Below are 25944 nucleotides of genomic sequence, written 5' to 3' on the forward strand. Positions count from 1 at the left end.
GGAAGGAAGTTCACCAGTGTTTGCTCCAGTGCAGGGGCTCTCTGGACATCCCAAGTGGAAGCTGCTCCCTCGTTCCCGCAGCGCAGAGCTGTCCCCGCAGCCCAGCAGGGTGTGACGGTGTGTGACAGTGTGGCCACGAGGTCTGGGACATAAATACTGCTGCACACGAGCCCGCTGTCTGTGTTCGAGGAGCCACGAGGGGAGGAATTGTTGGGAGGGGCTTTAACAGCAGGAAAAGTCAGATTTGGGACTCTATGGAGAGCCTGCTCAAGGTCACAGCAGCTTTCCTGTAGGAAACCTCTCCAGGAGGCTGGCTGGAAGCTGTCACTGGCTCTTCAGGATCCTCACAACTGGTGACGAGGGCAACAGCGCTGAAGGACTTTTGGTTGGACTTGATTTCCAGGGCTGGCTTCTCCGCTTGCTTCTCCCGCGTCTTCTCGGCGCGGTTCCACTCCTGCTCCTTGCGCTCCAGCTGCATGGCGCTGCAGTGAGGGGCGTACACCTCCGTGGTCTCCTCGAACTGCAGGCAGTCCACCTTGTAGTACTTCTTCTTGACGTGCAGGACATCGTTGAACCTGTGGCCCCACAGGATCTCTCTGGGCACGTAGGAGCTCCGCGACTGGTGGGAAGTCCCCGTGGAGTCACCCGTGTAGACGAAGGTCACCAAGATCTCAAAGTTGTCCTTGGCCAGGGCTTTGCGGTCCAGGCTGTACAAGGGGCTGTCGCTGTCGATCTCGTGGACAACGGTGACTGGTGTGACCAGTATGATCTGGTCGTTGAGCAGCTTCAGGTCCCGGTACTCCATGGTCATCCTCCCCTCCTTGTCCTCCCTGTAGCGCAGCAGCTGCGCGCGCACCGAGCCCTCCACCATGTGGTTGGGCCGGAAGTCCCCGATGCGCCACATCAGGCAGAATTTGCCATCCCTCAGCCCAACCACGGCATAGTAGCTGAAACGGATGGTCTGGGCCCTCTTGCGGGCCGTGGCCATCTTGGCCAAGGCCGCCCCGATGATGAAGGTGTCGATGATGCAGCTCAGCACCGACTGCAGGATCACCATGAGGATGGCGAGCGAGCACTCCTCGGTCACGCAGCGGTAGCCGTACCCGATGGTGGTCTGCGTTTCCAGGGAGAACAGGAAGGCTCCCGTGAAGCTGTGCACGTTTGCCACGCAGGGGGTGACCTCCTCGTCGCTGAACAGGTCCCCGTGCTGCACGGCAATCAGCCAGAACACCAGGCCGAAGAACAGCCACGAGAGCACGTAGGACAGCGAGAAAATCACAAACATGTGGCGCCACTTGATGTCCACCAGCGTGGTGAAGATGTCCACCACGTAGCTCTCCCACTCCCCAAAGATGTGCTTGAAGTAGACGTTGCAGCTGCCATCCTTGTGGAGAAACCTCTTCTGCAGCCTTTTCACCTCCTTTTCCGGGCTTTCCCGACAGGAGCCGCGGTAACTGACCTTGTTTCCCTGGATATTTACGGGCCTGTAGCAGCCACTTTGGTCATTCATCTTCCTCATCTCTGCCTCAGCTTACAGAAGGTGCCAGGGGTTGTTTTCTTTGTTCATTGGAAATCTATGAAATAAAGGAGAAAGTCTGTTTTTATTTGAATTTCCAGATCTGATCCCATTTGCTCCGTGACCATCATGGTTAATTTTTGGAAGGGGACAGGCTGTGACATCCATGACCAGGCCTGGAAATATGAGACAGCTACAAATTCAACCAGTTAGAAATGTCCTTGTCAGCCCTAAAATTTGATGAAAAAATAAATCAAAACCTTTTTTTGGAGTGGAGACCCTATTGTGAGTAACTCCTTTAATGATCCCATGAAGCAAGATTAAAAGCAGGATGAGCTCCCCTGAGCAGTCACAAATGGCAGAAAACACTTAAATTTGGCCAAATATTGGAGGTAATTAATTGTTTTTTGCAATTTTCTGCATTTTCTTCCATTAGAAAGAATAAAAAAAAATGGGGATATCCCTTATTTAGAGTTAAAACTTCAGTCACATGGGCAGGGAAATTCAGTGCTGGTGTGTTTTAACCAAAAAATGTATCAAACACATGAACAAAACATTATTTATCTTCTAGCATTGCCCAGAAAAACCTGCTCTTGTGAAGTGGACTGAGCTGGTGCTGCAGAGACATGTTTGTTCAATTTGGAGAAAATTATTTACATTTCAAATGAAAAAAAGAAACCACTCTGAGGTCCTGGAAAGCCTCTGAAATCCTTCCTTAAAGCAAACAAAAAAATATCCGGCTGCCAAAAATATTTAAATCTTGATTAATGAGTTTGAAACAAACACGGAGGGTGTTAATGGAAGTTGTGGGTGACACAAATTCAGGAAGTGATGTGGATTAGGAGATTCTTCTGTCAGAACAGAGAAGAACTGAGCAGTCCTGGGCCATATTTAGTGACCAAGAACAAGAATTATGTTAGAAATTGAGACCTTATCACCTGGAATCCAATAAAAAACATGTAATTTAGAAAAGGCAAATCCTTTTCCTGCAGGTCTCCAGCTCATTCCACAACATCCCAACCACTAACACACAAACCAGTCAGAAGTGATGGGGACACAGCAGAAAAATTCCAATTTTTTGCTAATTTCATGCTTCTAACTGATATTCCTGAAGGGGAAAAAGCCAAAAAACAACAGCTAATATTTTTGTGGGAAACCTGTCACTATTCTTCCAGAAACTGCAAGTTTTTGATGGAAAAATGACAAGCTCTTTTCCCATTTTTAAGCTGGTTTCAGAGTTCGGATGTAGGTTTTCAATGAAGCCAAGAAATCCATGGAAAATGAATTAAAGAAAATCGAATTTCAGAAAAAAAAACAGCTTTCCTGAGGGAATTCTTTTCCTCAGGTCTTCGCTCCTTTTGCCTGAGCAGAAATGACTGCACACACTTCCAGGCAGAGCAGAGTCAGGCCCATGGGGTGTAAAATATATAGGATGGACTGGATTAACAGCCCAAGAACTCTCTCCTCATCCAAGGAACCATGACAAGCATGCAGAGACATTCATCCAAAAACACTTAAAAGCCAAACATAGTTTCCATTTCTTTTTTTTTTTTCTCTTTTTTTTTTTCCTTTTTTTTTTTTTTCCAGTCCAGAAATGAATGTGACATATGGTGTCGTAGCCTCAGAATGTGGCCTTCATTAAAAAACACAACATTAATGTTTCCAAAAATACTTCTTGGAATAGGGTCTTTGGAAACATTCATATGACTTGCTTTACTCAGAGTTTTAAACAAACAGTGCAGCCTGCTCTATTGAAGATGCTTGACCCAACATTTTCAAAGTCGTGTTTGACAACAAACAAAAACTGGAAACGGTTGAGGGTTGGGGTTTTTTTGGTGTTTTCGTTAAGCACCTCATAATGTGAGGTGTGAAAATGGAGTAATCAGAAGCCAATATGATCTTAAATAAAAACATTTGTAGGGCTTTGTGTTGAGGGGCAGCTCTCTGACAGGGACCAGGGAATGCTGGAGCTGTGTCAGGGGATGGGGATGGATTTTAGGGAGAGGTTCTTCCCCCAGAGGTGCTGGCACTGCCCAGGCTCCCCAGGGAATGGTGACATTCCCGAGGCTGCTGGAGCTCCAGGAGGGTTTGGACAGCGCTCCAGGGATGCCCAGGGTGGGATTTTGGGGTGTCAGGGCCAGAAGATGGACTCGATGATCCTTCATCCCTCCCAACTCAATATTCAAAGCATCAAAAAATGTTGCTCACTATTTTGGGTGCGTTCAAACATAATCCAAACCTGCACTTTTCAAGGCCTCCCTTTCAAGTCTCTCAAGTGCAATAATAATCATAATAATTAATAATCATGCATCATGTTTAATAACTCTCTGACATTGATGTTGCTCAGCACATTCAGGTGCAAAAACCCACCCTTGAGAGTTCCTGGATGGTGTAAATCAGGATTAGGATCTGTCCCTCATTCCTGGGACACCATGGAACAGACATGTGATTTCCCTGTTCCAGACAAGAGTTTGGGAACCCAGATGTTCCTCCCTCCCTCTGCTGAGGCACTCTGACTTCTGCAGAATGCTCAAAGAATCCCATTATTACCAAATTATTACCAAAGACCACAGAGTCCCAAACCAGTGACCTTCAACCCTAGAGACATTTCAAAAATCTGATTTTCCAAACTGGAAATATTTGACACATCCCTAAGAAAGCCCCACGATCCCATGAGAGGTCCTGTTACCTGCTAAAGATTAACAAAGGGGGTGGGGGAGGATTTAAAAACATTCTCTACTCACTAAAGCTCAGGGATCTGTTGTTGCAAATGACTCTCAGATGTTGCCAGGAAGCGTTTTCACCTTCCTCTAACACTGATATATAAACCCTCCCCCTTTTCTGTCTTGCTTTTACTTTCTGTGGGCTTTTTCCTGGATTTCTGGGCATGTTTGTGCACATCATGAGCCTCCCCTTGCATTGCAGCACAGCTGAAGTTTGCAGTATTTCTGCTCTCTGTTCTTATAAATGCATTTCCCCCTTCAAATGAAAGTTTGTCAGAGATAAAAATAAAGCAGCAAAGCCAGGCAGGGTGGTTGGAAGGCAGAAACAGAAATTTCGAAAGGTTTCTTTAGGGTAAATGGCAGAGAGATGTTCTAAAGAATATCTGAGTTCAGAAACCAGAATAATTCTTAATTATCTAAGCCAGGATTTTGCTGTGTTGGATCTTGAAATGCTCAGGGTAGATACAGAACTGCTCCAGAGATCTGTGTTCAGGGGTCTCTACACTGAGCCCCCAAACTGATATACTTTAAAAATTCCACCCCAATCAGACATGGGAGGAAATTCCCGAATTCCAAAGGTCACAAAGGAGTGCAGTGGCAGAGCCAGGAACAAACCCAGCACCTGTTTTTACCTGGTGAGGAGTTGCCACAAAGCAAAGAGCAGCAGGAGCAGATTTTTCTTATCATATTTATATTTTCATGTAGCTCCTCTCGAGCAGAGCAGCTGTGCCAGAAGAACTCGAGCTCCTGTCAGCTGGCTCAGAACAGTCAGTGCAAAGCCTCCAGCATCCCTGGATGTAATTGTCAATTTAATCCCGATATTTGCAGTTTAGGGCTCAGTGTTTTGTGAGGATAATCCCTCTTGCACCGTAACCTAATACCTAACAAATTGCTGCTACACCCCTTTTATGACTGCCTTTGCCCATTGTGTAAACAATAGGGGTGAATTTTTGTTCGGTGACAACTTCACTCAACAGCCTGTTTGTAAAACATTAAGCAAAACAATGTGAAGATCTGGGCTCCAGGATAATTCTGTTCCGAGATCAGATCAAAAAGAAAACAACCCCAAAGTTCCAGACTGAATTGGGTGCTCGCTCTCACCCCCACACACAGAAGTGATGTTTCTCTCTCTCCAGCCTTGCTTTAGCAATCACCTCAGTTTCCTGCTTCATTTTGGAAATGATCTGAAAGGTTTCCAGTTTTAGTCATTGTTGTGTAACCCTGGAAGGGTTTCAGCTCAGAGACCAGAAATGTGACAAGTCAGAACCTTCGGAGCTGCTTTGGGATTGGCTCCAACACTTGTTCCTTTAAAAAAAATCCACCACCCACAAAACCTAAATAAATCTATTGTAGGACAGCATTAAGGCTTTTCCTTCCTTCCTTCTTTCCTTCCTTCCTCTCACTCTTTTTGTTGCAAAGGGACTTCTCCTGCTACTCACAGCCAATCTTTCTGCTTCTGATCTGTCCTTCCACCATCCCAGCCTGCTCCAAGTCCTTGGACACTTCCAGGAATCCAGGGGCAGCCAGGAATTCCTTCCCCATATCCCATCCAACCCTGCCCTCTGCCAGCTCAAGATTTAATGTTTGTCAGCTCAGATCCCCACAGGTCAGCTCTGCAAGGGGAAAGGGAATCCCAGATCCCCTGAGTGGATCTGCTGGGGGAGCAGGGCTGTGGGGAGGGGTCCCCATTTCAGAGCATGGCCAGGAGCACTCCGGTTGTGCTGCCTTCACATCCCCACGGAAGCTTTGACCCTACACACACAGTGACAGCTTTGATGCCACCAGAGTGAAGCTTTTAAAAGGCTCAAATTTCCCTGGAAAGCAAAGGTTTTGTTCTTCCCATCCCTTCAGCTGAGCCAAGCGAGTGCTGGAGGTCACCGAGGGCTCGACCAGCATAGCTCTGCAGGCATCACCTGGCAGCTGACACCTGTCCCCTCCAGCCTCCTTTGCACAGAGCCCTTCCAGCAGCAGAAGAAAATATTGCAAGTAAAAGAATCAAAAATCAAAAAGAATAAAATTATTAAAAATACAATATATATATATTAATATCTATATAAAATAAAATAAATAAAACACTGGATGATCTTTAAGGTCCCTTCCAACCCAAACCATTCTGATTCTAACACACCAAACCCAGAGCAAGATCTTACTTATTTCTTAGACTCCTTATTCAATGCCTCCATATGGACAGAGACCTAAAGTATCAATATCAAAGTGTTTGTTGAGCATTTTAAGGACCAGATGAAGACTCCAAAGAGCAGCAGAGCTTTGCAGAGATTTTTGAGTCACGCGATGGTGCCGTGATCCCCACTGGAACAACTCACAGCAACAGATATATTGACATTTAATTCATCTAAGTGAAACCAGATCTGCTTGCAACAAAACCAATAAAAAAATAAAAATAAAGATGAAGGAGTTTGGCCCCTTGAAGCTGGAGAAGACGGACTGGGAGCTGCTCCTTGGTGCCCATTTGGGAGCCACAGGACAGGTTCAAAAGGGAGCAGCTCCCTGCTTCCCACTCCGAGCAATTCCCAAAATCCTGGGAAAGCTGTGAATGTCTCTTTTCATTTATTTCCACTGTGTGCCCTGCATGGCTTCAGCCAGGAGCCAGCAGTGGAAACACTGAAAAACCAGGAGAGATGGAAAGTGCTGGCAACTCCAGGCTCTTGACGGGGCCTCGCTGCCATTCTTTGTCCCAGATGCTTTGGCAGGGGGGAAACCTAAACCTGCTCCCTCTGGAGAGTCTCTTCCCAACCCTCAGCTCCTGCACAGAGGGAACTGGGGCCAGCAGGGCTGGGCACAGCAATCCCAGCTCAGCCTCCCCTCATGGGCTGCCCCAGAACTGGGACTGAACTGGGACGGCCCAGCAGGGAAATGGAGTGACCAGGACACCAGAGGTGACATCCCACACTGGAATGGGGCAGCTGCACCCCCCAGGGCCACTGCCATCCCCTCCTCCTGCAAATTCCTTGTCCTGGCTCTCTTCCCATCAGCTGGTACAGGAAGCCATGGAACAAAAATTTACATTTTGATATTCAGCTGACAGGAGCGAGGAGTCTCCATTTCTGCTCCTGCAGTTTCAATTCTTAAAGCTGCTACAGCTGGGACTCATCCTAGAGCTGAAAATCATGGAATGGTTTGGGTTGGAAAGGACCTTAAAGATCATCTTCTTCCAGCCCCCTGCCACGGGCAGGGACATCTCCCACTGGACCAGGATGCTCCAACCCCCATCCAGCCCAGCCCTGGGCACTTCCAGGGATGGAGCAGCCACACAGGGATGGAACAGCTGGAAAAGCAATTTTATATCCAGGCTTCTCCCTTTGGAAATCAGTAACCAAGCTATTCCCTAATCCAGCAGGCCCCTGGGCTTTTATGAAAATGAGCTGTGAGGCAATCAAATCACCAGTGCCAGCACTAATTAGCATTTTGTCCTCCCCTGGGTGTCTGTCCTGGTGCCCACGGAAGCTTCATTCCCACCCTTCTGCAGATTCCACCCCACACTGCCCCTCTTGGAGCTCCCTCAGCCTTCAGAGCCCCAGCAAAATCCCTCGAGGAACTTTTCCCCCTCGCTGGCCAGGAGCAGGAGAACAGTTTGTAGCAGCTCTGAATAGCCGTGATGTAATTAATGAATTAATGTAATCAGCAGGTTGAGTGGCAGGTCAGGAACAATGACAGAACGAGATCAGAGAGTGCTGAGCAGGAATTTAGCGGAGCCAACACCCTCAGCCCCGTTATTTGCTGTTCTGTCCCTTCCCAAAACACAGCAGGTTATTAATAATCTGGGAATCTGGAGCTGGTATTCCAGAAGGAATGGCCAGAATATTCCTCCAGGCTCAGGGACAGCTTCCTTAACGTCAGCCCGAGCAGCTCCGCTTCCTGAGCTCCTCTCCTTCCTGTTTGCTGCTTGTTTGGGGCCAGGAAAGGCCCCACAGCCCGAGCCACTGCACTTCCAGCTGGGGCTGTTATCCAGGGATATCCCAACATTCCTGGGCAGTTTATCCTGGGATGTTACAATATTCCTGTGCTTTTATCCAGGCATATTCCAATATTCCTGTGCTTTTATCCAGGCATATTCCAATATTCCTGTGCTTTTATCCAGGGATATTCCAATATTCCTGTGTGTTTTATCCAGGAATATTCCAATATTCCTGTGCCCCTTATCCAGGAATATTCCAATATTCCTGTGCTTTTATCCAGGAATGTTCCAGTATTCCTGTGTGGTTTATTGAGGGATGTTCCAATAGTGGTGTGCCCCTTTTTCAGGAATATTCCAACATTCTGTGCTCCTTTCCAGGAATATTCCAATATTCCTGTGCCCTTTATTCAGGAATATTCCAACATTCTGTGCTCTTTATCCAGGAATATTCCAATATTCCTGTGCTCCTTACCCAGGCATATTCCAACATTCCTGTGCCACTTATCCAGAATATTTTAAAATTCCTGTGTCCCTTATCAAGGAATATTCCAACATTCCTGTGCTCCTTATCCAGGAATACTTCAGTATTCCTGTGCAGTTTATCCAGACATATTCCAACATTCCAGAGCCACTTATCCAGAATATTCCAACATTCCTGTGCTACTTATCCAGAATATTCCAATATTCCTGTGTGTCTTATCCAGGAATATGCCAATATTCCTGTGCTCCTTATCCAGGTCTGCAGATGTGAGAAATGCACATATCCAGAAGTTGCCTTTAACACAAAAATGAAATGTTTGGATGGTTTTGAGGGGGATCTTTGCCCCCTGTGACTCGCACAGAGGCCGATTTGTGCCCCTCCAGGCCGGGGACTGGAGCTCTGTGCCTGCCCCTTGTGTGGAGCCGAGGGAAAAGGAGGGAAGGAGCTCCTGGATGGGAATTCAGCCCGTTCCAAGCTGCTCAGCCAGCCGTGTTTTTCCTGTTTCACTTCTCCAGGCAAACAGTGTGAAGGAGCGAGCAGATCTTATCAGAGCCCGTGTTAACAAAAATACATCAAATAAAAACCTGCTACATTGCAAATGTCAACACTCCACACACACACAAAAAATGATATCTAAACTGCAGTAGGATTGATTTTATTGCCAAAGCAATTCCCAAAGATTGTTTTGAGAGACAACTTTGCTGTTTGGCCTCACAGGTGCTGTGAGGCTGTGAAATAAATGCGTCTCTCATTTATTCCACATTACCTTCACAGGGGTGCTGTCACCAGAGACAGGAGCGTGGCAAAAGGAATTTCACCCTCTGGTTTGAAATTTACTGCCATTGTCCCCTGATTCACTCCAGGTTAGCTGGGAGTGGGATAAATTATCGGCCATCAAAATTAAATTAAATTCAGGAGTGATGAACACAGGCTCAGCGGGAGATTTATCCTATTTTGTACCCTCTTTGTTTTCCTGGGTGGTTTTTACTCCTGTTCCCACTGAATAAAATGGAATTACAGCATCACTTGCTCCTGCTCAGAGCCAGAGGCCTTCCAAATTCACAGAAATCCGAAGGTGATTAATGAAACCCCAAATCACTGCCAAGGCCTGCCCCAAATCACGAGCTCAGGCTCATTCCTCCTCTGGAACATTCCGTATGGTGTAAGCTCTGTCACCTCGGGATGAGAGGATCTTCAGGAAGTGAAGGCTTTGAAGAACATAAAGTGGTGTTTCCCACAGGAAAAAAAAACCCAACAAACCAAAAAACATCACTTGGTGTTTTGGGAGCAACCGCAAGGCTGATCATGGGAGGGAAAGAAAGTGCGGATTAAAGAGAATGAAAAAGTGACCTCAGAGGTGCTGGAGCAATGCCAGGAGTGCTGGAACAAAGGGAAAGCCATGTGAGAGCAACACTGGCCTGAAATATCCCTGAGGATGAGCCTCCAGCCCATCCCAACCTGAGAGCAATAATGGCCCCAAACATCCCTGAGGATGAGCTGATGCCTTTTGGGCTACCTAAACCCAGAGGCCAGGCAAAGTTAAGGGAATAAAAAGCAGTTCTGTTTATTGAAGGGCCTTCAGGGACATTTCGGGCAGATGAAGCCCACCCAAAATGGATGAGGGCTCACGGCTTTCACACTTTTATAAGCTGGGTCCATTTCCATCCTGGGGGTTCATCTTCCAATTCCAGCTCCAGGGAATGAAGTCATTTCCCCCAAGTTTGCTGCCCCCAACTCCCTTTTGTTTGCATCTCTCGGGGCCTGAGTGAGGTGTCCTTGATTGCCAGGCCTGGAGAGGAATTGCTGTGTCTGAGCCCAATGGGGAAGCAGCAGCTGGCACTGTGTGTGGAGTTTGGAGTTATCCACTGAAGAGCTGCAGGATCACAAATAGATGGGAAACACAAAAGATGAAACATCAGAGCCTCCAGCCCATCCCAGTGCTGCAGGATGGAGCCGTGTCCCTGCTGGACTCTGCTCCTGGTGTCTGCAGGAGCTGCCAGGGGCTCCAGCCACGCCGTGACGTGTGCTGATAATTATGATCTTATGCCATCGATTTGCTCTCAGGGTGTTTTTCCAATCAGGCTCGGAGATCTCTTTGTTCTGCCGTGTAAAACCCGGCTTTGAGGTCACTCCTCGCCTTCCACACCCTTGGCTGTTTATGGACACAAAGCTCCGAGCCCATTTCCCACTGAGGAAGACAAGAAACAGGTTGTGTCATTGTCTGGCTCAATTGTTCTCCAGGACTAATTCCAAGGAGAGGAACAGCTCACCAGCTTGGGGCTTTATTGTTGTAAAAGCCTCCTATCAACAATGAGAGGATGTGCAGGGTACCAGCTGTGAGACTGAGGGGAAAAAATCTGCTTTTCATATTGAAAATGAATGGGAACCACCTCCATTGATTGGAAAGGAAAACTGGTACAAGGTTCAAGGGCCACCTCCTTCAAATGAGTGCTAAAGGCCGTTTCTGATGCCACCAAAACATCAGCTCTGGGTTTCTGTGTGTGGCAGAGGCCTGTAGGGACATCCCAAGGGATGCCAGCCTTTCTGTGCTTTAGGTTCAGGGAGGTGGGGACAGATTTTGCCAGCCTAACCTGCATCTCCTTAAAGCTGCAGGCAGCACATCCTCCTGTCCCGGTCCTGGGCATCGTATCCATTTAGACAGAACTCTGGGATCTCCCAGAATAAAAGGATCCTTATTGCAGGAGTTGGAAAAGCATCAGGAGGGATGAAATATTTCCCCTCCACACCAAACAGGGAACCTTTTCTTCCAGCATTGCTTTAGGACTTGTCTGTCAGCAAATGCAATCAGCTTTAAGAGCCTGAATTACCACGCTGGAAATGACTGGGAATTGTTTTGGTGATATAAAACCCGGGAAGCGAGCAAGTTCTCCGGCAGATTTGGGCCAGCTCGCTCAGCAGCCGGCAGGAAGGAGCCTTTGGTTCTCAGAATCCTTCCTGGTGTCCAGGACAGCCACTCATCAGGGCTCTGTGCAGGGAGCTTGGCTTTCACTGCCTTGGAAGATATTCCTCCCACCCCGCTGGGACACAGGGGCTCCGGCTGATCCAGAAAACAAAATGGTTAATGGCGTTTTCCCGAGTTTTTCCAGCCAGCAGGTTTGAGGTCTGTGACAAGCCGAAGAATTTGCAGGAATGGTGTCAATCTGATGTCACAGAGGCAATAAATCCTATTGTGCTGGATTACATTCTGCCCATTAAAACTGCTCTGACCCATTGTCATCCAAGTGGAACCACATTCCACTGGCTGCTCCAAAGGTTCTGATTTCACTCCCGATTGTTGCCAGGGCAACTGCACCTCCATCCAAAACTGCCTCACCAACCACTGAACTCCTGAACAGACTGCAGATAAAGCAAAGCACTAATTACTTATTCCCACTGAAAAAGTCCAAATCAAACCTTTCTGAGGCCTGAATAGCAGAAACTCGAAGGAGTTGCTGGAGGGTTACTTGGGGTTTTTTTTGCATGAGGCACCAATTGCCTCATTTATTTTTTTGTGGAATAACTGGTTGTGGTGACAAAATACCATGAAAATATTAATATTCTAAAGTCTATCCAGAGCAAGAGTGCACTGGAAATCTCACCACAGGCCGCTCCTGGAAAGTGTCCTCACTCAGTTGTGGAAAACTGAAAGGATTTTCATGAATAGTCAAACTGCTGCTGAAGGCTCGTGAGTGGAAATAGAAATATCTGAATTTCCCCGTTGAGATTTCTGGTGGAAAGTGGCCTGTGTTTTACGGCCTCTGCTTTTATGAAGTGAATATCATCTCCGTGGCTCAGATTTGTCCTAATCTATCTCTGAGTGGGACAAAGCCAGGTAGGAAATTGCTCTTTCTCCCAGGGCTGCTAGGAATCAGCATTTCCTGGAGAGCAGAAGGGGCCACTTGGCCATCCAAAACTGAGTCCAAAGTCAGGAGTGAGCAGGGCCAGGTGATGCAGGTTCTAAACAATTCTAAACCACTCCTAAACACTGCCCTGATGTTGAAATGCACAAAATTTGGTTCCAATTTGAAACCAGATTGGGAGAGAATATTTTAAAAGGAGCTGGAGGTGTTTTGTGAAGTTGTCTCAGGAATGGAGATGCCTTTATTAAACATGGAAATTTTCCAGTGGTTTTCCATTAAAATTTTACTCTTTTATCCTTTCACACTCCTCTGTGAGCCCATCGTGGTTTTCCCTTGAAGAAAAATTGTCTGAATAAAATGTTTGTTCACCAAATTTACCTTTTTTTTTTTCCTGTTTTTTCAGTTTGTTTGCCAGACCGTTGATTTTTATCAAATGTCAGTCTTTAGATCTTCTCTGGGAAATGTTGAGCCACTGTCCTGTACCATGACAGCAAGGAGAACCCCAAAATTCAATGTTTCCTCTGCTGTATCTTTCCAGAGGAAATGAAGGGCTGGAACCCTCTCCACCCCAGCACGTCAGCACAAAAAGCAGCTGAGGAGCTGGAGATTGTCCTCCCCTGAGTGCACCCTCAGAACATGAATTTATCTGCTTAGAAAAGAGGAACCAAGGATGGAATCATGGCTGGAAAGCGCAAGAAATGAGCAGTTCCTCGTGAGATGCAGCACAGCCATTTCTCCAGTTCCAGCTCTGCCTCCTGCCAGACAGGACAGACAAATCCTCTTTTTACAGCTGAAGATGGAAAGATGAAGAATGAAATCAAGCCCTTAGCCCGGTTTAAAAGCAGGCAGAAATGTGGGGTGGAATTTGCTTGTGTTTATCACGTGGAGGGTTAATTGCACAATCAATTCCTGCAAAGGGCGCTCCCTTCCCAAACCTCTCACCAAAACCTCGGGGTGGGAATATTGGGCAAGAAAGGCGACAAACGACAGAAAAAGGGGCAGAGCATCAGGCAATCTCCGGAATTTCAGCCACACCAGGGAACACTGAGGTGAGGGAGAAGCATCCTGGTGAAAGGCTTACCTTAAAAAAATTGAACCCCCCCCTAAAACATATCCCATAAACCCAAATGAAACCCATCTGAGAGGAAACACCGTAAGATAAAAAGATATCTTGCTATTCATTCAAGCCTCTGGTTTACAAGGTCTATAAAATGATATATGCAATCTACCATATATGTGCATTCCAGCGTATTCCACCTTAACAAATTGTTAAAAATTAAGAAAATAAAAGTGATTTATACCTTAAATTATTATGGCACCACATTTTATATTTATGCCATGTATTTTTATGGCATCATAAAAGTCCTTATCAGATACTGAAACAAAAGCCCTTTATCCCTTAACCATATCGAGCTCTTCATTTTAAAAGCGAGGTGAGGAAAAAGTGAGGCGAAAGGCAGAAACTTTCTGAGTGTGTTTTCCTCCTGACCTTTCCACTGCTCAGAACCTCTGCTGGCAGAGGGGCAGCTCAGATTTCGACCTTTTTTTTGTCTGGGAACGCGTTTTTTGCTAAAGTTTTAGTTCTTTGGGAGAAGCTCCCCAAAACCAATGAGCGCTCCATCAGTCCCTGCTCCTTCTGCCTCCTTCTGCAGTGACAGGCTCAGGAATCCCGGGGAGCTCCTGGATGCTAAATTCCGACACTTCCAGCACAGAGCTGCTGCCACACTAATGAAGCCCATCTAAAATACGGATTTTGCCCGGGTAGAAGCTGAATTTAGCGAGTTTGCAGCCGGTTAACTGAGATTGATCAGCCGGCATTTGCTGAGCGCTGCCAAGCCATCCAATAAAGCCTGGGTTTGTCAGGAATGGATGGGCTGTCCCAGCTCGGCTGATTTAGCAGCCCCCATCTCGTTATCTCACTGCATTCACACCTTTTCCAGAGCAGGAATCAGGAGAATGCTCCAGAATGTCTGCTCTGGTTTCACAAAAGCCCAGGAGCATCGTGGAGTGTGGAGTGGGGGAGAAGAGAAAAGAGAAAAGAGAGAAGAGAAAAGAGAAAAGAGAAAAGAGAAAAGAGGAAAGAGAAAAGAGAAAAGAGAAAAGAGAAAAGAGAGAAGAGAAAAGAGAAAAGAGAAAAGAGAAAAGAGAAAAGAGAAAAGAGAAAAGAGAAAAGAGAAAAGAGAAAAGAGAAAAGAGAAAAGAGAAAAGAGAAAAGAGAAAAGAGAAAAGAGAAAAGAGAAAAGAGAAAAGAGAAAAGAGAAAAGAGAAAAGAGAAAAGAGAAAAGAGAAAAGAGAAAAGAGAAAAGAGAAAAGAGAAAAGAGAAAAAAGAGAAAAGAGAAAAGAGAAAAGAGAAAAGAGAAAAGAGAAAAGAGGAAAGAGGAAAGAGGAAAGAGGAAAGAGGAAAGAGGAAAGAGGAAAGAGGAAAGAGGAAAGAGAAAAGAGAAAAGAGAAAAAAGAGAAGAGAAAAGAGAAAATAGAAAAGAGAAAAGAGAAAAGAGGAAAGAGGAAAGAGAAAAGAGAAAAGAGAAAAGAGAAAAAAGAGAAGATGCAGAAGTGCTGTGAGATTCATTAGTGAAGTCTTTGAAGATCAGGAAATCCAATTTTCCTCCCGTCCTTCTTTCAGTGACTAATTTCTCTTACTGTAACAAGGAGTAAAAAAGTTTATCTCCACCAAAATTTAAATATTCACTTCCTCTTCTCCACCCACTACATTAACTCGGAAAAGCACTTCCCTCTCCATGCCAGCTTGTGAGCAAGAAATCTTACAACAATACTACAGAGAACACTCTAAAATAAGGTTTTTCTATTTATTAAATGTTTATAATCACACTCTGCATCACCATCCCCTCAGGGAATGAGTCAGGGCTCCCAGGAGAGGAGAGGATCCCAGGGGAAAGGGAAAATGATGGAACACCAGGACTTTGCAGAGGTTTTTTATCTGGACAGATAAAATCTGGATCCCCTCTGGATTTCCAGGCTTGTGGTGGCCACTGCCTGGAAAAGAGCTTTGATCCACAGCACAGGCAGGAGGATTTGAGGAAGTTCAACAGAAGGAAGATGCAGAAGCCAGGAGTGTGTAACCAAAGCCCTGGCAAAGGCATTCCAGGGCTCTGAGAGGCAGCAGCACTGTCTGTCCCTGGCTCCTTGTGGCTCTGTGTGCCAGGTGAGCTGCTGGGGACAGCTCCACAGGAGTGAACATCCCAGGGACACAGCGAGGAGAGCAAACCCTGCCCACCCAGGATCCAGGGAGGCAAATCCTCCCTCCTTGGGGAGGTGGGACCTCCCCAGGCCCTCAGAAAGGCATCACAGAGTTTGACAGCTTAAAATGTTTGCTCGGGGATATAGAAATAGAGGGATTTCTAAGGGGGATGAGCAGGATTCTTGCTTTCTCACCTTTTTTTTGGTGGGTTTTCATGGCATAGGAGAGGGCAACATCTCTCGGCAGGCTCCTTGCCCAGCCCCATCAGTGCCCGGCTGACACAGGCGCTCACACGGACACTCAGACCCAGCAAGCTGTGTCTATTCCTGCTCCCAGCTGTCCCAGCAAACCCCGAGAGGCTCCCCAGGCAGGGTGATCGCTGTGACTCATTGCAGCCAGCCTTTCTCACACTCTGCGAGCCGCAATCTGCTCGGGGGGAGCTGGGAGCGCCTGTGCTGCTCTGCCCTGCTGCCTCTGGAACCCTCCGGAGATGCTGAGCCCCTCCAGGAGGGACAGAAAGGACAGAAGGGAAGGGAGGAGATGCCAAATGGGGCTCTGGGTGGTCCCACAGCCCATCCCCAGCAGGGCCAGGTGCTGCAGGAGAAGGTGACAGAGCAGCTCTGGAAGGATTTCCCTCCTCTCTGACAAGTTCTCACCCTGATCTGCGGTAATTAGAGCCCGGCTCAGCCCTGCAATTACACAGCTTAGCACCCTCCCTAAGCACGGGATCCAACAAGCTCTGCCTCTCTTTAATATTCAAATTAAGGCGAATTCCAGCCGCACAAACCGTGTTTCCAAACAACAGCGAGCGAGCTCCAGGTTCCACTCCAAACACCCCTCCAGCTGAACAGGAGCAGTTCATCCCCACCCGGGCTGCCCACTTGGTTTAAAGCTCTCTAAGGCAACAGAATTTCTGTTTTCGTGTACAAACACAGAGGAAAAAGCAATTAGGGAAGTTGGAAATGGGCTTTACCTTAATGTCCCGCTGAGGTTTGAAAGAATCTCTGCTTCACTCCCTCTTTTCTTTTGCTCTGTCTCTCTCCCTCTCTTCTTGCATGGCTGGACTGACAGGTTGGCAGAGCTGAGAACGACAGGTTGGGTTTGTTTTTTTAGACACAACTCCTCCCCCTCTCAAAGAGAAGGGAAAAAAAAAAAGAGAAAAAAAAAAGAAAGAAAAAAGCAAGCCTGTTTGGGAAAAGTTCACAGAAAATCCAGTCCTTTCAGCACATTGGAACTGGTGAGAAAAATGCTACTTTGGGGAGCCCAGCAGTTTCCTGATTGTTTTTCTCAAAAAGGCTCAAGGTCCGCTTTGCAATAAGTGTGAAGCAACCAAAGGATTTACACCAGGACCCCAAACCTTCCCCATTTCCCTGATAAACTGCTCCAGAGGTAATTCCAGCCCCTTCAGAGCAGCCTTGGCTGTTGAAAAAGTGGCTTTTAGCAGGCAGCACAGACACCTTTGGGCCTTGGATTTTATCCTTGCATCCCATCACCAGTCTGTGCAATAAATGTCACCAAGAGATGGCTGAATTCCTCATTTTTCCCCTCAGAAACCCGTGCTGCTGCTAACCTGCCCTCACAGCGGGTTATTTTAAATTCCTGCTTTACTGCATGCTCTGAATTGGTTGCACAGGGACCAGCTCAGCTCTGTCCCTGTCACCTGAGGGGATCCCAGAGAGCCAAGGGAGGTTTTTAACAGGTCACAGTGACCACAAAAATGAGGTCAGTGTAAAAAGCTTCCACTTCCAGGGGCCTTTCCAGGTGTTCTGGCTCAGGTGGACAAAACCCATCCCTGGGAATGTTCTACCGTTTTTAGAACCAAGATGCAAACACTGATTTTACCCCGGGTTTATCAATAAATTCTGAACTTGGGATGTGTCAAATGAATTCAGTGCTGCTGGTGCCTGTGTTCTCCTGGCCATGCAGCTTTGCTCCTGGCAGCCCTTGGCATGAGTTTTTGCTAATAAATGCCAGGAAAGAGCAGCCAAGAGGCTGGGGGCTGTGATGAAACAACTTCCACCCTCCCACTGCCCTGCAGCCTCCAACAGAACTGACAGCCAGTCTCTTTCAGTCTCTAAAGCTTTTTTAAGTTGGTGGTTTGGGCAAAATCTGCAATTTCCAGGCCTGTTCTCTGCAGAGTCGCTGCCTCTTCCCTACCCATCAAACAGAAAAACAAATATTCAATAGGCTAATGGCTGTCATCTGCAGGAATCTGCATCCCAGACTCCTTGGATAGAGCCCCCCATCCTCTGGGACATGCACCTGGGCTGGGACAATGAGGGTTCAGAGGATTCCTTTACCTGGGTCACTGGTGTCACTCTGTGCTGAGCACCAGCAGCTCTGCAAAGCCAAAAGGGCTCCAAAACTCTTGGGGGGGAAAAAAACCCCAACCCAGTTTGATTTAAGATTACAGCCAGATGAATTAGAGGTGAAACCAGCAGGTCTCACACAGAGGCAGCGTGACATCCCATCCAAAAACGCCTCCTTGCAAGCTCAGCTTTACCTCCTGTGCCAGGGGAGGGCCACATCCATCTCCTCCATCTATTCCTGGAGTGGTTTCCAGCCCTCCTGCAGAACACACTCACACCCTGCCCCTCTCAGCAGGCAGCTGGGCTCAGCTGGGCTCAGCTCCCACTCCAGATCAGGGAGAGACGCAGCAGAAAGCTCAGAATTCCCTCCTGCCAAGGAGACAGCTCCCCAAACCCGGACATAAAGTTCAGCGCTGATGGATCATGGCTGGAGGCACCACTGCCTGCTGGGGGGAGCGAGGAACTGTTCTTCAGGTTACAGCAGGGTCACAGCCTGCAGCTTTCTGCCCGAATTTCCAGTGCAGGTGCACGGGGATAAGAATTCAGCAGCGTTAAGCACAAGCCAGGGGCAGCACTGCTGTGTCAAAGGTGGATTTCCCAGCAGAAATCCAACCAAACTGGCTCTGCTTCGGGTTTTTATCAGTCCTCCCTCCTCAGCTGCATGAGGTTGGAGATCCAGACTCTTCAAAAAGATTTGCAGCTTGAAGAATCTTTTAGATCTTTTAGCAGAGGGGTTTATTCTCTTTATTGGTTCATGTTTCTTGCCATGGCACCAAGAAATCACCAAAAACATGCTTGGCATGATGCTCTTGCTTTACCTCTGGCATTTTCAACCCACATGGGTGTCCTGGAGAGGGAGGGAAGCTGAAGAGCATCACAAGGAGAGGGAAATCTCCAATCTCCATCTGCAGCTTCCAGCCCAATCCCAGTCCAGCCCTGGAGTGGGACAGGTTTTTGTCAAGGTTGTGTCTGCTAAGGGTGAATTAAAGCCAGGAGCCCTCAGTTCTCAGCAAACACAGTTGCTATAAGAGCTGAAAAACAGTCAATAAATCCACTTCAATTAAGCACTGCGGTGAGGTCAGATTTCTTGTTTTTCCTGTTTCACCAGCAAGTTTCAAGACAGCCTCATAATGAACCCTGGGAGCACAGCTCGTTACAGCATCAGAAAAGTTGCAAAATTGCACCCAAGTTTGGGTTGTTGTGTTCTGGTAGCTACACTCCCTGAAGGGGAAAAGAATCAAAGAGGAAGGAGCGTGTCTCATAAGGTAGGAACTTAATCCCAAATGCCTTGGTGCCAATGAGGAGATTCCCATGGTTTCAGTGGGTTGGGGATCAATACTAATGTGTGGAAAAATTAAATGACTCAAACTGCTGCTTGCAAAGAGGTGACAGTGGAAAAGCAGTGAAACAAACAACAAAGGGAATAAAAAGTTAGCTCATGCACCAGTCCAAAAGTGGAGAGGATGGGAATGGGATGTGTTTTTGTGGTTACCTGGTGGAGTGTGGGTGAAAGGAAAGGTTTATTTTTTCCTGTTGTGTGACTCTAATCTTTTTACCATGCATGATCCCTCTCTTAGTGACACTTACTCGAGGTGTGATGAAGGGAATGCAGGCAGTAGCTGTGCCTACAGACCCAGCAATGGCTACAAAAACAATTGCAAAACCAAAAAAGAGCCAGGAACAGGGAGTAAAGTCAGTGATAACTAAGGTTTGTAAAGACAATTATTGAGAAAATAAAAAAGAAGAGGGATTGAAAGGAATGGGAAGGAGCTGACTTCACAGACAAACTGTGGGCCTGGTGGATAAGATGTGGAGAAGTGAAAGAAGCAATGGGGGGAACCATAAATTCCATAGGAATTCCACATTCTGTTACTCCCTCCAAGCTGTGGATTTAGAGAAAAAGAAGAGAGACACAAGGGAAAACAAAAAACGGGGGGTATAGATCAGAAGGGGGTATGAGGGGTTTGGGAAGTCTGTACCTTTCAAGTACCTCAGCCAATGGAGAAGGAGAGAGGGAAATGTGGTCAGGAAATTGGGATAAAAAGGAGGCTGCATCCTCTTAAAATTTTGGGAGTCCCCATGGGGAGTGTCCCATGGCCTCTCCCTTTATTGGAGCAAAGTTCCAGGACTCCTCTGTCTCCTTTTTGGACATCAACCTCTGGTGTTTGTGGATTCATTTTCCTGACACTGAGATAAATCCCGTGTTTTCACATCAGGCTGGTGTTCCCCACTGATTTCCAAGTGGATTTGTGTTCCCTGATCCCCTGTCCTGCCTTGCAAACCCCTCCCTCGATGCCTGCAGACGTCCCTTGTCCCTCCCAGCTCAGCAGACCCCGGAGCCATCCGTGTAGTGCAGAAGGGAAAAAAAAAACCACATTTCAATCCCCAGCTTTTCATCCTTGGAGATCCTCCATCCACCCTGCAGTGGCCACTGCTCCCAATCCACCACCTCAAACCCCAGCAAACACGTGCAGAACCCGTTCTGCAGCCTGGCTGGGGCTGTTGCTCGAAGTTTCCGCCCATTCCCAGCTCAAACTCTCTTTTAATTCCATAAAAACGGCAGGTGCTGGATGTTTGATCGGGCAGGGAGGAGGTCCCTGCAGGGAAGAGCAGCTCAGGGGACCTTCAGTGCTTGCAGAGTGCTGGTCCCGTGAAAATCAGCACAAAAGTCTCTGTTTGGGGGCTGTCACAGAGCCCCTGGCACACCAAGAGGTTGTTCAGGGTGTTGGGAAGGACAGGAGAGCTCCAGTCCTTTTCCATGTGAGCAGGGACTGAATAATTCACCAAGAAATCAGCTGGCCAGTGTGGAAATAATTTGAAATTAACCGAGCCCTTAGGTATTACATTAACTGGATCTCTAGGGAAGGATGTGGATTACTGCAGCTGAATAGAGCCCTTATTTATCAGATGGAAAAGGTTAATGTCATTTCCTTTCCTTTCCTCCATGGTTTTCCTCACCACATCCCCGTTCCTGGCGAGCAGGAGGTGCAGACAGTGTAAGAACATGTGCTTGATTGTTTAAATCACCAGAGCTGTTACTTGGGCCAGAGAGGGGAGTAAGAAATTAAGATTTCTGCTGGTTTCCTGGGGAGAATTACAGGGCTAGGAAACATAAAACACGGAGGAAAGGAAAGGAAATGGGTTTTGGAGCACCTGGGCTTTGATTTGACATCCAAGAGTCCTCACTCAAGGAGGGAGTTTGTGCATTCTCATCTACCCTGGTGCCTAATGGGGACCAGGATCAAACAAATCTAATATTCTCATTCCATATTTTATAAAGCAGGAGTGCATTAAGAAAGGTCATTTTTTTTAATTCCCTAATGAAGTTTGAATACAGTTAAATTAAGTTCTACTAATAAAGAGTCTATGCTTTTTTTTTTTTCTAATTTTCCTCTGGAGTCTCTAGAGCTGTTGACCTAAAGATAAATATCAGAGCAGTTCAGCTATCTATTATGTGCTCTGCTAATGATGTCAACAAGTTAATTCTAATGTCAACTGGGGAGAAAATTTCCATGTCAGGACTGAGCTTGGGCTAAGAGGAAACAAAAAGCTCTTTTTGTGGTAAAAATCTCAAGACACCCAGGTTGGTTTCCCTGTCTCTGGCACAGGGATAATCCAGGTAGGGATATTCCCCTTCTGCAGTAACTAAGATGGACCTAAACCATGCTGAATTTAGAACTTCAAGAGAAGGATAAATGTTTCTGACTATTTTGGAACGTCAGGATTCCAGGTGCTGGCTCCTGTCTGTCCACGAAGATGGATGAGTGTGGCATTGGGATTTGGCTGCTGACCACAGCTCTTCTTCCCCCCGAGGTCTGCAGGTGCTCACTGGGCACCTCCTGCACGTTTCTGCTTGCCTTGCCAGAGCTCAGAGCTGCTCTGGGCTCCTCACCACCCTCTGGTTTTCCAAAGTTTTTAATTCCTTTCCTTAATTCCAGCTAGGTCCCATAAAGAGGCACCTGAATGCAGCTGTTGGTCTCCCTGACTGCACAAGATGTGAAACCACCTCCCAGTTTCCAGCTCCAGCCCCAAGCTGGACAAACCTCAGGCACTCTCCTTTCCTGTCTCCACATCCCATGGAAAGCAATCCAGACTGAAGGGACAGCGAGGGCCAGGACTCCTGAGTGATCCTGAGGTTGCTTTCCTGGCCCCAGCTTTCCATCCCTGACCTGAGTCAGTGGCTTTACCTTGCAGAGGTGCCTTGAGGACAAAAATTCCATATTTCAGGGCACAGCAGCAGGGCTGGCTAATTCCAGCTCTGAAGGCAACGGGGACAGAGATGCCCATTGACTCATGTGGGATTTGCAATGAGCCCTTATTCATTTTACATTGGTCCCGAGCAGCCATCTGAGGATAGCAGGGACTGACTCTTAATTCCTCAGCGGGTAAACAATCAGCATCCCACTTAGAATGGAGTCAATTAATGGATGTAGCCAAGGCAACCCTTTGGTGGCTCCTGAGTTGGCTTCATGGGCTATTTGCAGGCTATGAAAAGAGCTGAGTGCATCTGCTCTCATTTTTTTTTCTGCTTGTCCATAAAGGAAAAGCTTTCCTGGACAACCAGGCAGTGAGGATAAAGCAAATAGCCTTTCCCAGAAAGCCAACCTTGACTTTGTTATAATTGCTGTGTAAATATAATCCCACTCATCAATTAAATGCTGCTCTCCAGGGCTGGAACATTATCCATGTTCATGGGGATGGAATCCCTGTCAATTCGCTCAGCTAACTCCATATTCATGGGCTTTAGCTTTGGGAAAGAGAATGTGATTGCTTGAATAAATTCAGCCGCCACCTCCAGCACCCCTGGATCAGCTGGCAAGCGTCAGTCTGGCTGGAAGAGGGGCTCAGAAATAAATTGCCATGGAAATCCTAAATATTCTGCCCTCAGCAGGGGGATTCAGATAGGATAGTTGATAAATAGAAATAACTCAGCCCTTGCCAACCCCTGTGCTGACCCCTTGGTCCTACAGGTGTTACCGAGAATCAGAAATTTGGGGCTTTTTTTTCAAAAGTGTTTGAGTAAGAAAAGTTCTGGATTTTCACCAGCATTCACAATTCCAGGTCCAGTATTCCTTGCAGATCTCTCCCAGAGCCTCCCACTGCCTATGCACGGCCTCTCCAGTGGGGTTCCATGGTTTTTGAGCTTTCTGGATGCAGCCAGTTCCAGAGGCCAGAGGGCAATTGCTAATGGGCTCTGCCCACAGAGCTGTTGCTGCTCAGCAGCAGCCCTTGCCCTGGGGGTGACCTGTGCTCCCTGTCCCTGCCCAGCCTGGGGCCAGCCAGCACCTGACCCCTGCTTTATGGTCCTTGTTCTGTGTGACTGAACATTCCTAATAATTCAGAACGGCTCCGTGGCTCTGCTGTTTCCCCAGCACGGTTGCAAACTTTACAACCCCAAATACAACCTGGGAATGGATTTCCCTCTCGGGCAGGATCCAGCAGCTGTTCAACAACAGCCAGCACCCCCCTGCAGCAGTTTAGCACCAGGCCTGACGTGTGTCCTGCCTCATTAGGCTGAGGAAATTCAGGCTGGAGACAAATCCTGGCCCTGTGCAGGCAAAGCAGCGCAAGAGCTCAGTACTGGGGGCATTAAACACTGCTGGTGTTTAAAATCTCAGTCTGTTTCACAAGGGAGGAGAAACAGTTCCATGGAACACAGTGGAGGTTGTCTATGGACTTTGGGGTGCTGGAGTGACCCCAAAGGAGAACAATTGAGGTAGAAAGGGTCTGGAGCACCAGGAGCAGCTGAGAGAGCTGGGAAAGGGGCTCAGCATGGGGAAAAGTTGGCTGTGCACAACTCCCTGACAGGAGCGTGGAGAGAGGTGGGGTCTGTCCCTTCTCCCAAGCAACAAGTGATAGGACAAGAGGAAACAGCCTCAAGTTGTACCAGTGGAGGTTTAGGTTGGATATCAGGAAGAATTTCTAGCCAGAAAAGGCTGCCCAGCCCTGGCACAGCTGCCCAGGGCAGTGGTGGAGTGCCCATCCCTGGAGGGATTCAGAAGTTGTGTAGATGTGGCACTTGGACATGGGGCAGTGGATTTGGCCGTGCTGGGTTAATGGTTGGACTCAGAGAGTTCAGAGGTCTTTTCCAACCTCAACACTCCTGTCCCTCAATCCTAAAACCAACTTTGGGGCAGGAATATTGCTTTGAACAACTTTTCTTCCAGACAGCGGTGTTGGAGCACTTGGACACTGCTTCCCTTTGTGGAAAATCATTGGAAAATAGGGGTCAGGAGGTGGGGGTCGGGGTCAGGTGTGGGTCAGGTGTGTGTTGGACATGGGATGGACACGGGATGGACATGGATCAGACATGGGATGGGTGGAGTTGGACACGGTTTTGGTGAGGTCACACACGGTTTGGGTGGGGTCACACACGGTTTGGGTGTGGTTTGGGTGTGGTCACACACAGTTTGGGTGTGGTCATACACGGTTTGGGTGTGGTCAGCACGGTTTGGGTGTGGTCACGCACGGTTTGGGTGTGGTCACAGGGATGGGTGGGGTCACACATGGTTTGGGTGGGGTCACACACGGTTTGGGTGTGGTTTGGGTGTGGTCACGCACGGTTTGGGTGGGGTCAGACACAGTTTGGGTGTGGTTTGGGTGTGGTCACACACGGTTTGGGTGGGGTCAGACACAGTTTGGGTGTGGTTTGGGTGTGGTCACACGCGGTTTGGGTGGGGTCACACACGGTTTGGGTGTGGTTTGGGTGTGGTCACGCACGGTTTGGGTGTGGTCAGACACAGTTTGGGTGTGGTCAGACACAGTTTGGGTGCGGACAGACCGGCGCTATCCCTTCAGCACCACAGCAGCTCCGGCAGCGCTGGAAGGGAAACCCCCGACATCCCCCGGCCCCAGCGGGACGAGCTCAATCCTCCCCCGTGCAGAGCAAAATAAAAAAAGAAAAAGCCCTTCTGGCGGTTTAGGTTTCATAGGGGTTTGTGCTGGAAAACAAATTAACCTAAGAGGATTTGGGAAATTCGAGCTGGGAACAAAAGACAAGGTGGAAGTGTCTGAGTTTTGAAAATGTGCCCAAGGCCCTGACCGGCAAATCCTTTCTCAGAATGCTCTTGCTGAGCCCTTTCAGCACTAAAGGAATACAGAGAAAATGTGCTTTTTGTTTTTTCTGCAGAAAAGATTACCTGGAAATTATTTTCAGTAAGATATTGGTTGTGCTTTCTCCTCTTCTCAAAAAAATGTTTCTGTTCATGGAATTATATCAGAAGAAAACTTTGCAGCCACTAAATCTGTGGATCTGATCTGGTAATTTAATAAAACCATCATTTGGTTTAATGAAGGTTGGAATTAATTAGTCCAAGACATATGTCTTAAACATTAATAATTAATCTTGGGCTGAGGCTGTTTCATAGAATCATGGAATGGTTTGGGTTGGAAGGGACCTTAAAGTTCATCCCATGGAGAGAGTGGTGGAAGAGTTTACTTAAAGGACTGGATTTCTCTTCCTCCAATCGTTTGTCATTTACTTTTGGCAACTTTCAAGTCTTTGCGCTGAACAAAGCAAAGAATTGTGCAGAGTAGATTGAGAATTTAAAAAAAATTCTTCATCAAGAAGGGCTGAGAAGCAGGAGCAAGAAAATGTTCTTACCAGACAAAGCTCCCTTGCATCATGTGCACAAAAACTCAGCATTTCATGTGCTACAATCCCATCTTTGTGCACTTTAAAAAACTCCGTTTTAGAGATCTCTAAATGATATTTCAGTGACAGACCAGTGCTGTGTATTCTGTGCATTGCAGTGCCTTTCAAAGGGATGTGAGACAATCTTATCTGCATCAATAGTTTGTGTTTCGTCTATTTTGCGTTTCCAAATATAAGAATAATTTAATGCTTTGTTGGTTTAGTGATGGGATCTGATTTGGGTTATCAAAGGAAGTGTTGTAAAAGCCTTGGGTGCCCTTCCTGAATGCTCCAACCATCGCTGTC

At 47.3% G+C, this 25944-nt stretch overlaps 1 protein-coding gene across 1 annotated transcript; it reads right to left on the reverse strand.

Moving 5' to 3' along the window:
• Positions 1–10: 10 nt before the first annotated feature.
• Positions 11–16801, reverse strand: LOC147645381 (inward rectifier potassium channel 16-like). Its single transcript, XM_086874678.1, has 2 exons — positions 16670–16801; positions 11–1574 (listed from the first exon to the last, which is right to left on the reverse strand). Exon 2 carries the CDS (start codon positions 1517–1519, stop codon positions 239–241), a length of 1281 nt encoding a protein of 426 aa, XP_086730804.1. The 5' UTR covers positions 1520–1574; positions 16670–16801; the 3' UTR covers positions 11–238.
• Between the last annotated feature and the right edge of the window lie 9143 nt (positions 16802–25944).

This window comes from Cyanistes caeruleus, unplaced genomic scaffold (genome assembly GCF_971803275.1).
Source record: "Cyanistes caeruleus unplaced genomic scaffold, bCyaCae1.hap1.1 HAP1_SCAFFOLD_416, whole genome shotgun sequence".
In the NCBI taxonomy this organism is placed as follows: Eukaryota; Metazoa; Chordata; class Aves; order Passeriformes; family Paridae; genus Cyanistes; species Cyanistes caeruleus.

Coding starts and splice junctions, on each gene's coding strand:
- LOC147645381 (XM_086874678.1), bottom strand. CDS start 1,519: ATGAGGAAGATGAATGACCAAAGTGGCTGCTACAGGCCCGTAAATATC.